Here is a 13,489-nt window from a genome sequence, read left to right on the forward strand (position 1 = left end):
GATTATTTAGGATGTGACATTAAGGGGATCTGGGTAAAGTTTTCAGGGGAACTCTCTGTACCATTTTTGCAAATATTTTATAAATCTAAAATAATCTCAAAATAAGAAAATAATAAATGAAAGGCCTCAGCTTGGTAAGCAGTCTATTACATCAAGTCTTTAACAATCAGTTTTATCTATATGTAGTTGCCTCTGTTAATGTAATAGCAAAGGATAAGATACTATTTAAAATACCAAATCTATTTTTCCTTATTATCCATTATCAGGTTTTTTCTGTAGCAATACTGAGTACCTAAATGGAAACACTTAAACGTTCTGACTCATGTTTAACTCACGCCTTAATAGAAAATAACTACAATCATGCAAGATGGGGCATCGCAGTCAGTGAATATGTGTTTTTGTGTGCCTCCATGAGTATTATAAGGTTTCATTTGACAGCACATGGTTTCTGAGCTACAAGCAATAAAGTGCAAAGGATTCAGGGAAAAGCATTCCTCCTTAGGAAAGAACAGAAACCATACTACCAGGGTTAGTCTCAATTCCATTCAAAGAGGGTCTTCCCACCTCAACTGAGATTCAAAATCCATTAGTAAATAGCCAAAAGATAAATACATCCCACTGTGCAAATGATATTTTTTATTTATCTGACTCCAATCTCTCAAATGTCTACTCAGATTCATGCAACTATTTTTCACGTCCACAGTCTTGCTACCACTACAACTACCTCAACTACCAACCACCACCATTTCTGCCAATAAAAATAAAATCTAAAAATATCTGTCTTAGCTTGGACTGCTATAACAAAATACCATAGACTGGGGTTGGGCGGGGGGGGGGGGGGATGCTTGAACAACAGACAATGATTTTCTCACAGTTCTGGAGGTTAGAATTCCAAGATCAAGGTGCCAGGATGACCAGGTTATGAGGAGAGACTCCCTCCTGATTTGCAGATGGCAACCATCTCAGTGTGCTCACATGACCTCTTTTTTTGTGAGAGCTCAGAGAGAGAGAACAAGTTCTCTGGTGTCTCTTCTTCTAAGGGCACTAATCCCATCCTGAGAGTCTCATCCTTATGACCTCATCTAACCCTACTGATCTCCCAAAGGCCCCAGCTCGAAACACCATCACTTGGGGGTGAGGAATTCAGCACATGGATTTTGGGAGGACAGAATTCAATTCATAGCATTACCAAAACCCAAGAGTTTCAGTTAAGAGTGTGTGGGCTACACTTCAAACATATATACTGGGTGCATTCTGCTGACTGTCTTATTAAATCCTCAACTTCCTGAGGTGTATTGACCTTAATCTATAGATGTAGAAGTTAGGTCTTAGAGAAGTTAAAATAACTTCTGCAAGACAAGGCGTTTAATGAATAGCAGAACCAGCACTGAAAATAAAATTGTTCTGATTTAAAAACTGTATTCTTAGGCATTACAATAAAATACCCTAAATCTTAATGGAAGCAGGTGTAATGTATATTAAAGACCGAGTGAAATTATTTATTCAATGCAAAAATGATTTCATGGTATATTGTGAAGAGAGTAATTTTAGGAAGAGAGTAAATTTGATGCTTTCCCCGCCTTTGTTGTCAGCTGTGTATTGATGAATATAAATAGGTATATTGATTAACAATATCTAAACCATTGTGAAATTAGCAGGAACTCATTTGTATTCAATGGAATATTTAAACCGTTTTGTCTATTGATATTATATGTAACATAATTCTCAAAATCATGGGGATTGTTTGAAACTGTAAAATAGATCGGTACAAGCAATGATTTTTATAGTGTATGCAAATATCCATAATGGTTATTATGTGCTGAACAAGGTCTATTGCTAAGAGCATTTTATCTGCTTTATATTATACTATTCTCTGTTATTTTCTTTAAAGTGCATTTTAAAAATTTTATTCCCAATGGATTAATTAAATAGATAAATTCCTGATGCTACTAAACTCATGTAAAAAGATAGATAATAAGATTCCTTTATTTCCTTTCAGATTTTCAGACGATGCTGGTTGGTTTTCAAGAAGGCTTCTAGTAAAGGACCCAGAAGACTAGAAAAATTTCCAGATGAAAAGGCAGCGTATTTCAGAAATTTCCATAAGGTAAGTTAACAGTCTTTGGAATTGCTGGGGAATAACTGGACCCTTGGCAACAACTTGTGGAGACATTTCTTTTGATAGATGAAATCTGCAGAGGCAAAAATGCATGGCCAGGATAAAATGTCTCTGTTCCAATAAAATGCAAAAGTTATTTTTCTCCTTTATCTTAATCATCTGCTGTAAATGCCAGTGGTACCTCTGCAAAATGAAAGACTCATTTTTATTGCTGCTTTGCAAAATGAGATGACTCATAACTCAACCAGATCATTTCCCAAGGTGCTGAGTGGGCATTTCCCGTCTGTTCAGGTTAATTGTACATTTGTTACTTTGATTTCAACTGTCGGCAATATTTGGGAGATAAAACTTTTGAGGATGGAGTTAGCAGTGCTAATGACACTTAACGTACATGGCATTTGCTGATTACAGCCTTAGCAAGACAGTGGTCAACATCAAACATGCTGATGTGTACAGATGTGGCAGAAATTCTATGAATGAAATACCAATTTATTAAGAATTAAAAGTATGTAAGAAATAACCCTACAATGATGCTAGATATGCTGCCTCAAGTTATCTTTGAGGATAACATCAAAACACAGTTACGTATTTGCTAGTACTGTGGAAGAGTCATGATCAGGACTCAGAATTGTCAAACAGTGTTGCTCGTTGGTAGAATGTCTTAATAAGCTCAGTAAAGATACCTATTCCTCGTTGGGTATAACGTAGAGTAAGCTACCCTGACTAGTGGAATGAATTTGTGGAATTTATTTTATGTGACATACAGATCTGATTTCTCCTTTTATTAAACAGAGTGGTTGCCAGAGGTAAGGGGGTGCAGGCAGGATAAATAGGGGGAGCGCAGAGAATTTTTAGGTCAATGAAACTACTCAGTATGACACTGGATCTAATAAAAACATTGAAGGTGTAGTTAAAATCCTTCTCACCAAGAAAAGTTTAGGTCCATATTAGTTTACTCATGAATACCTCAACATATTTAAGGGGAAAAAAGAATCTACATAAATACTTAAGGAAAATGAAAAAGGTGGAAGACTTTTCAACTCTATCAGACCAGTATTATGTGAAAAACAAACTAGACAAAGACATTAAAAGAAAGTGACTGACCAATATCCCTACGAACCTAAATTTCTTAACAAGCTAATCGAATTCAACAATATATTAAAATGATAACATATGACCAGGTGACATTTATGATAGAAATTCAAGGTTGTGTTGTTTTAACATTTGAAAATCAATCAATGTGATAATGTAGAACAAAAGAGAAAATATATCATAGGATCCTTTAAATAGATACAGAAAAGGCATTTGACAAAATTCAACATTCATTTATGATTTAAAACTCTCAGAAAATTAAGAATAGCGTGAACTTCCTTAATAACAATTTTTTTAAAAAGTGTATGTGTCTAACAAAACCCATTGAAAAGAAAAAGGAAGAACCATTTCTATTCTCAGTGACATAATTGTTTGTTGAAAATCCTTGCTCATATTCAAAACAAGCCCTAGAACTAATGAACAAATTTGGTGAATGATATGTCTATAATTAATTGCACTTTTAATAGCAGTTAATACTTGGTAGATTAAAGTTTTAGAAAGAACTGAATTTGCAGTAGTGTCAACAAATAATTCTGAATACATTTATCAAAGCACATGTAAAACCTCTACATTGAAAATTATGGAACATAATTGAGAGAATTAAGGAAGGATGATACAAATAAATGATGAGATATAAAATATTCTTAGCAGATTCAATATTGTTTGGGTGTCAATTTGCCCCAATTTGATATATATTTAGCATAATTATAATCAAAATTTCAGGAGTCTTTTTGTATAGATATTGACAACCTCATCCCATATGGATATTGTATAACCTATAAAGTTACAGAAATCATGATAAAGTGATTTTGCAAGAAAATATCTATGTAGATCAATGGAAGGGAATAGAGACGTTGGAAACGAACTCACACATATATGGTCAATTGCATTTGAGAAAGATACTAAGATGAGACAATAGGTTAAAAAAGCAGTCTTTCCAACAAACCATGCCAGAACAACTGGTGGTCTCTATATAAATAAATGAACAGGGATTTTCCTTCACACCATACACAAAATAAACTCAAAACAGATCATCAGTCTAAACGTAAATGCTAAAACTATAAAAATCCCAATAGTAAATGTAGGAGAAAATCATTTCCACCTTGTGAACATTTCTCAGGACACAAAAAGTATGAACCAGAAGAAATAATTGGTAAATTGAGTGATATTGAAATGTAAAATTTTTTCTCTTCAAAGGAGCCAATCAACAAAATAAAAAGGCAAGTCAGTCTGGAAAAAAGGTATGCAAATGTGTACCTGACAAAGAACATGTATCCAGAATACTTAAAGAACTCATACAACTCAATAATGAGAAGATGAACAAATCAATATTTAAAAATGGGCAAAAGATGTGAAGAGACATTTTCCACAGTAAGATATATGAACAGCAGCTAAGAACATGAAAAGTTATCTGCAAAATTTAAATTCAAACCAAAATAAGATACCACTATCCACCCATTAGAATGGCTAAAGTTGTAAAGGCTGAAACTAACTAGAGTTGTCAAAAATGTGGAGTATCTAGAACTCACATGTTGCTGATAGAAACGGAAAATTGTACAAGCACTTTGTAAAACTGTTGGGCAGTTTCTTCAAAAAGTTAAACATATGATCCAGCCATTCCACTTCTGGAAATAGACGCCCCCCAAAAAAAAAATAAAAAATGAATAGCTGTGTCCAAATAAACACATGTACAAAAAATGTTCATAGCAGCTTTATTCAAAGTATCCAAAATGTGGGGAAAATGCAAACAGGAAAATGAATATTGTGATCTATCCATCAATGGAATACCACCGAACAATACAAAGGAAAGACCTACTGATACATATAATAACAGATGAATCTCAGAATCATTATGCTGATTGAGAGACATCAGACACAAAATAATACATATTGTAGGATTTCATACTTTTTAATAGTAACAACAATCATATTGTCGGTTGCCTAGTTTGAGGGAGACATGCATGGAGGGATCGACTGCAAATGAACATGAGGCAGTTTGGGGAGATGATGGAAGTGTTCTTTACCTTTGTTGTGATGGAAATTTGAATGGTGCATACAAATGTCAACACTCATTCAGTTGTTCACTTTAAATGATGCAACTTATGGTGCATGAATTATTCCTCAATAAGATTAATAAGCTAAAAGATCATCCTGGAAAAAAAGACTGTGTAAAAAGATTAAGAATATTAACCACTGGTGTGTTGTGTGTTGTGTGTGTGTGTGTGTGTGTGTGTGTGTGTGTGTAAAACATTTAAGATCTACTCTCTTGTCAACTGTCAGGTATATAGTACAATATTGTTAACTGTAGTCACCATTCTATACATGAGATCCCCAGAAGTTACTCCTCTTACCCTTTGATTAGTAATGATGGAGATGTTAACTAACCTTATTGTGGTGATCTTTTCACAATATATTAGGTTGATGCAAAAGTAATGCAGTTTAACAGGTTAAAAATAATTGCAAAAACCGCAATTACTTTTGCACTAACTGTCTCCAAACATCACGCTGTACACCTTAAACTTATACGATGTTACTATACTCATATGTCAATTATATCTCAACAATGAAGTTGGAATGAAAAAGAATTATAACCACACTTCACAGCTTGTAAGCTTGTGGGCTCTGGACTCTAGCTCCCATATGTAATATCTGTGTGGACTTGTATAAGCTGTTTAACCTCTTTGTACCTAATGTTTCTCCTCTGAGAGATTAAGATTACAATAATGTCCGTCAAAGAGAGTTATTGTAAAGAATAAGTGGAACGATAGACATATAATGAGATTAAATATAACTAGATGTTACTAACAAATGAAATTTGTATAGCTAAGCCTGTGACTGCTTGCTTGGCATATGGCAAGATGGAGCGAATGCTAGCCATTAGTAATCTAGGCTGGATGTGATGGTGAATTGAACGAAGATATTAGTATTGAATTAGGAGCCAAAGGACCCGTTTTGGGTATGCTTTGTGAAAACTGACAGCATGTACTTAGGGACTGGATATTGGGTGTAAGTGAAAAGTAGGTCTCCTGGGTGATTCATGAGTTTGGGCTTGAGCAGCAGAGATAAGCAGAGAGCGATTCATGAAGATGGAGACAACGAGAAGGGCAGACTTTGAGTAAAAATCAAATCACACGCTTTCACTTTGTATGTGTTAACTTTGAAATATCTATTCAAATAACAATGACAAGTAGTTAATTAGATAAACAAATGTGGTCTTGGGTGGGGGTAGTGTTATTGATTAAGTGATTCATTTCGCTGTCATTGGCATATTGATACGGTAGTAGTTTATTACATAGCACTGGACAAAACGTCCTGGGGAGAGAATGAAGAAAAAGGAGGTAATTAACACTCCAACATTTAGAGGATTAACTGAGGTGGAGGAATCAGGATAGAAACCAGAGTAAAGCAGGCAGCAAGATGAAAAGAATAACATTGGAGTGAATCACTGGAAACCAAGAGAAAACTGTGTTAAAAAATTGAGCGAGTGGTCATCTATGTCTAGTTTGAGAGACTGAAAAACATGACGGAGAAGGGACCACTGGATTTATAACATGGAGGCCATTGGTGGTTTTGTCAAGAGCAAGTTCAGTGAAATATGGGGACTAATTTCTCTTGAAGTGACTTATGCAAGAATGAGAAGTGAGGAAGGAGACAGCTACTTAAGCATTTTATTTCGAGTTTTGCTGTAAAACGGAGCCAAGATATGTAGCAAGTATGTTTATTTTGAAATACGATATATATTTTAACACACCTGTATGCCAATAGGAATGGTCTAGTAGACGGAAAATATTATGATTCGAAGGTGCCTGTGTGTAATTATAGGGTTTGGTTTTTCAGAGAACCAGAGATCACTCATTTTAGCAAAAAAGTAGGACTAGAATATGAGTGCAGATATAATTAGTTGGATAAAAATTAATACTAGAAAACTATGACTAACACTTCAAAAACACATGCACACTTTATGCACGACTATGTAGCTTTCTATCTCCAATCTGAAAATTAAGCAACCGAAGATGAAGAGGAATGCAGAATAGGAAGAGTTAATCTTTTAATAAATAGCTAACCTGATGTCATAGACTGTAACTGGAAGCTCCCTAAAGCACTTTAATAACTAGAATCAGTGTATGTGACGGCTGAAATTTACCTTTCTCATGCGAAGATTAATGTTTGTATTATTGCAACTTACTCTTCATAGTACTTGGGCGGCTAATTCCATTTCCTAGTGATTTAAATTTTCTTTCAGGGACTTTTTTTCTTCAATGATTATGAACTAAGACAGTAAAATTTGACCAATCCTGATATGAGAGAATAATGTGGGCATGATTCATCAGTAATAAAAAATATTAAGGGTTGTTTTCAAGAATGTATGTAAATGGTCTCTTCTCTTATTTTGGTTCTTTTTAGTAAGTTTTGCCTAATCCCTCTACCTGGCTATTTTAGTATAGGCTATAGGTAAATATCAGAAGCATTGCCTTTGGACATGTTCAATTGAAATGTTTATGAGGCATTCAAACCAAAATATTTGTGCCAACTTCACTACTTTTCTTCTTCCTATAATCTCAGCTAGCTCTGTGACAATGATTTTTTGCATCTTTTTTTCTTAGAATGTACATGGAGTGTTACTAAAATTCTCTTGTATCATCTCTTCTCTTATTCTATAATGACAGTCTCCATCACTCGAATGTGATTGATTCCATCTTGGGATCAAAATTATATTACCATTAAGCAATTCTAACCTTGCTCAAATTAAAGGAAATACTTTCAACAGACATATTTGCTTTCACTGGGTGAAGTAAGTAGCAGACAGGCTGTGTCCTGCCTCTGAGAGTAACTGCCATTATGCTACCGAGACTTTACTAGGAAACTACTATTCAATCCAATTCCATATAATAAATAAAATACTATTTTAATATAACATAGACTTTCAGGAGACTCCTGTCTAGTGGCAAGACAGACACCGAGGCTCAGAAGATGAAGAAGATACAGACACACCATAGGGACAAGAATTGCCCGCCTCCCTAGGACTATTATGAGGCGTAATAAGATATTACAAACGAACTTTTTTTAAGAGTGTTTGGAGCAGTCAGGAAATGCTAAGAGTTATTATTATGCTAAGAGTTTGGAGATTTTGCAATCAGAGGAAATAATGTTTGTAAATAGCTAACTATGATGAAATACGGTGACATGCACAGTGCAGTTATAACAGTATAAGGGAACAGTTCATTCTGCCTCCAGCAATTAGAACTCTCCAAAGGAGGTGACGGTCAAGGGCTTCTTAAGATGACTCTGCATTGACAAAGCAAAATAATGGAGAGGAATGCATGACTAAACGAGGAGGAAAAAGCGGGATTTCGTGTACTGAAAGTTACACTGCAGGGTGAGTTGAAATTTTGAGCAATCTGGTCCTGACAAATGCTGAAAGGAGGACCAGTGTGGGGGAAGATACGCTCTAAAGAAGTGGCCGAGGCCTATGACGAACGATAAATACCTTACTCAGGAGTGTAGTCTTGAACCTTTAAGCAGTAGAGAAGTTGTGAAGGGTTTTAAATGGTTTTTCATTCTTCAAGTATATATTTAGAAAAAAATAATTTGCATGGCATCACATCACATGAATAGGATAAGGGAGAGACTGTGTACAGAAAAATGAGTTAACTGAATATTATAATATTCCCACATTCCCAAAATAGACAGCAAGGTCCTGAATGGAGAAAGGTAAAGTGAATGGAAAGGAGATAGATTTGGGTCATATTTCTAGGTATTGTCAAATAGAATTAAAAAGACTAAGTAACTCATTGGCTATAGGAAACATGAAAGAGGGAGGATTAAGACTGATATCTTTTCAAGACTGGGTGACACACGAATAGTCATGTGGTGCTTCGACGCAGGACCGTGTGAGGAGAGTTTTCAGTGGTGAAGAAAAGAAGTCGGTCTTGGTAGGTTAGATTTTGACGTACTTATGAGGTTTCCACGTAAATATTTCATTAAACAATTAGAAGTATAATCAGATTGTAGTGGAATTGTCCAGGAAATATATTGAATCGAATTAATGATAAAGTGGGTGTATATCAACACCTCTCTGTGAAAGCCTGATTAGTGCAAAATAAAACTGTTTCTTCTAAAAGACATGGGCTTTTAGTACCAGCCGTATGGCGACATTCAGAATATTTCACGTGTATTTCAATTGAATGTTTATCAAGAGTTACAAATCAAAGAATTGGCCCTAGAATGAAAAAGAAATCAGCTAATTCAAGGAATAATAGAAAATTATGAATAGTACCATTTAAGTGAGAAACTGTTAGAATAAATGCTGAAATAATAAACAAATTTATGAAATGTATAGTAATTATCAAGACTCTTTAAATATACTCCTAAGTGAAAATAATAATTCTAAAGAGATAATTGTTTATTTTACCAAAAAGAAAATTATAAAAACTACTGACATTTGCAAAGGGTTTGAAGAAGAGAGAGGACAAAACTTTAGAGGCTGTGTGTGTCCCGCTTTCCCCTGGGGCTGTCTCTCCCTATGACAGGTGGGAGTGACAGGTGGGTGGGAGTGCGAGGTACAGAGAACGCCAACCCAGGGGTCAGGGGGTGTTAATTTCTCCAAGGCCTGGACAACCAGCCATCAAGTCAAACAAGAGCAATAGTAAATGTTCATGATATTTTTATCCTGAAATATACTCTTGCCCCTGACAAATCAAAAACTAAACCATCACTTCCCAGGGCTTTCTCCATTAGTTGAATTATGAATCCCCCTTTTTTTTTTTAGAAGTGAACACTTGTAAAGCTGTACATTTCTCATAGTTCTCTCTGATGGTCAGGTAAATAAAGGAAGATCTTTTCATGAGAAAGATTGGTGTATTTTCAACTTTATTTTCTCTTGGGCAATTAATGGTCAGTCCAAATATTGGATCTCCAGAATTGGGGGGGGGGGGATTCCTCATTTTCAAGATGGACTTAAGAAATAAGACTAGTATGAATTTCCCCAATTGTTCTATTTTTTTAATGTTTAAATATAAAGTTGTGGTTAGCCAGTTATCTGCTCTGGTGCTCAATATTAATAAATCAAGAAAAAGATCAAATGAGTGAAATATTTCCAATCTAAGTGAAGGATTTCTAAAAAATAAGCTAATGGCACAATTATTTCTTTGCCGACTTTGTGCTGTGCTCTATCTGGAACATACATATTACAAAGCTTATGAGTATTAATGGTCTCATTTAGACATTTGATATGTTTACTGTGAGAGAGATCTTGCTGCATAAATCAATTTTTATATAAAACTGCTGTAAAATCGTATATACTTTCTTTTTTACTTCTTGATAGAAATAAATTTGAAATTCAAATCACTAGCTGCTGAAGGAAGTTATTAAAAATGCATTAGGGTTGAAAATTTAGCTGTATGTAATTGTCATAACAGATATTCAAAACAAATTTATCCTCAATGAAAACTGAACTAAAGCAATTTACATAGAATCAGCTAATAAATTTTCCTATTTTTTTCTAAGCAAATGAAAAAGAAACAGTTTATAGAAATTTTAATAAAATAAATATGAGTGCTGTCCATAGGGAGGAAAATATAAAGTCCCTTAGAAGGATGAATGAAAATAAAACTATGTGAAATTCCAGCGCTGAAAACTATGTGATGCCAGAAAAGCAATGCCTGTACTGGGGCCAATGCTATTTCTAAATCCTCTATAACCTGACATTGAAAACATAATTTCATTCCATCTGGTTTACTCCTATTTGGAGTTGTCAGTATTTTGTGTAGAGCAAACACCTGAGAAAGTTGAAAAACATGAAAACTAGTCACCTGTGAATATACCATATTCTTAAAGATAGAAGCAAAATCATTGATAAGTATGGAAACAGGGCATGTGTACCGTGCATGACATTGAACATCTTCATTTCTATTCCACTGGCCACACGCTTGGATGGGCACACACTTGGTGTGATGTGAAGGGTGTTCAAAGGTTTGGTGTCTCTTCAGATACTGCTAGAAGATCCCAGAGTGATAATTGTTTACTGAGGTTGAGGCATCTTATTCACTAGTTCATTCATCCGTTCATTTATTCATCCATCTGTAATCTCTTATCTTGAAGAGGTCTGTTTTTTGTGTGTGTTTTTTTGTTTTGTTTTGTTTTTTTAACATAAGCTCTTATTTACAAACACATTCATTCTTGGGACAGTCGCACATTAATCCATTATTAATTGTTTTACTCATATGATCACATGATAGTCATTCAGGGAAGACTCAAAGAATTGGAATATAAAACGTTTGATTTTAGGTAGGATGAAAAGATAGAGGGATATGCCCAAGGCACAGCACACTGCTGCACCATTTGTGCAGTGTCTCTGCCAGAAATGGGTGGGTTGTGAATGAGACCATCTCTAAAGCCAGATATCAGCAGGTGAGACCAGGAGTTAAGACCTTCTGGTGGAGGCAATCGACAAAGTTGTGAACTGAAAATAAGAGGGAACCCCCAGAGTTAAACTTCATTTTGTAATGTTTGCTTCAAGGACAATTAGAATTGACATCTAAACAGTTAAGGTATCTCCAATAAGAATCACTCTGTGCGGCGTAGGGACGCCACGCAAAATGGATCACTCAGCAATCAGGATTTTTGCTTATAACCTAATGCTCCACAACAGATGTCTGTTCACTGAGAAACAAGGAATCAGACTCTTAGAAAATGTCTGTAAGATTGGTCTGGGCTTGACTTAGAGGATACAGAAGTATGACTTATGTTAGCAAATGACTGTCTTTATTTCACTTTTCAAAACTATCCGTGTGTGTGTGTGTGTGTGTGTGTGTGTGTGTGTGAATCACCCATAATGGTACTACATCAGAAGAAGCATGGTTTGACCTAAATAATATCTTTCTCCCCTTTTCCTTCCTGTAAAATGCAAATAATATCATATCTCACAAAGTGAGATGATAATTTAATGTAAGATTATATGCAAAATGTAAAATGACTATGGTTGTACAAGTCATTTCTCTGAAACCAGGGAAATAATTCATACCAACTTTAGAAAAATGTTGAGACCAACTTGCATGGTAAAGTAAATTATAATTTCAAACAAGTCATTTTACATGGTAAATCAGTAATTTTAGAAAGACTATTCAATAGTACAAATCTGTTATGACATTATTTTCATCATCTCTGAAGCACTTATACATTTAATTAATGGATCCAATGCCATTAATTATTATTGCAGAATATCATCATTGCATTTTTGGTTCTGTTTTTTTTACCCATTACCAGTCTGGCTGATTTTGCAATAGCTGACAGACGCAACAGGAGAAAAGCTTATTGCATAGTGGTTCACTGAGGATAAGCTGTTTTTCTGTCATTAATGGAAAGTTATATATTATACCTCAAGTAATGACTGCATATTTATTTACAATTTGAAACATATTTCAGTGAGACTTCATTCATGAATTAATACTTTGTTCCTCACTATAATATCTACCTAACAACTTTTATGAGTAACAATGTTTTATGTTTATTTCAAACTGTATAATATTTTTTAAATGTAAAGCCTTTCATATCTAATACTTCTATAAAAAACATTAAAATTTTAATTAACCATTAACAATCCTAGGTTACAAACCAATAGCAGCCATTGGACTGATTTTATTGATTAGAGAACAGGTTCTTAATTTAAAGAACCTTGTGTTTTTAGAGTCAATGAAATGACTTGTTTTGATGATAACTGTTGCATTATTTCTACTCAGAATTTTTTTCATACATTATTTGAGCTCTGGAAGAAATGGTTAAATTGCTACTGTATAATATTCAGGAAAATAAGGGTTTGTTTTTTGGTTTTTTACTTTCATTTATTTGGAGACAGGGAAAGAGAAATTTAAGTGTTTGCTTAAAAATGCAATTATTTTCCTCTAGCTTTCCTTTTCTATATCTTTGAATCAAGTTAATCATATTTAGATATCCAGTGTACTATAAAATTAAATTTTAACCTGATTTGCAGTAGCATGGATTTCTTCTGTAATCCTTTTATCCTTTCCTAAAATATTTACGTTGGTATAGAGAAAATTGTCCTACTAAGCTTGGGGCTACCATGACATTCTCCTAGTCTTAGAGCTGGTACATCTGACTCTCTGATGGTGGGCTAAAAGTCAACTTTCCTATCTTTTATCCCAGTTTTATCTTGCAAGTAAACTGATGCAACTAGACCCATCATTATCCCCAAGTTTGGATCTTTTGTGCAGTTCAGTCACTAGCAATAATTGTCAGGCTGTTGTCATTTTCTGTTGTTGC

The 13,489-nt window shown here is 34.5% G+C and overlaps 1 protein-coding gene across 1 annotated transcript in view; it reads left to right on the forward strand.

Annotated features, from left to right (window-relative positions):
* Positions 1 to 13,489, forward strand: part of DOK6 (docking protein 6) — a 274,647-nt gene that overhangs the window by 80,798 nt on the left and 180,360 nt on the right. Inside the window, exon 2 of the mRNA XM_019729346.3 lies at positions 2,000 to 2,107. Within this exon, the coding sequence (XP_019584905.1) occupies positions 2,000 to 2,107 (108 nt within the window). The remainder of the gene's footprint in view (positions 1 to 1,999; positions 2,108 to 13,489) is intronic.

Source organism: Rhinolophus sinicus, chromosome 4 (genome assembly GCF_057876585.1).
Source record: "Rhinolophus sinicus isolate RSI-liver-muscle chromosome 4, RSI-T2T, whole genome shotgun sequence".
In the NCBI taxonomy this organism is placed as follows: domain Eukaryota; kingdom Metazoa; phylum Chordata; class Mammalia; order Chiroptera; family Rhinolophidae; genus Rhinolophus; species Rhinolophus sinicus.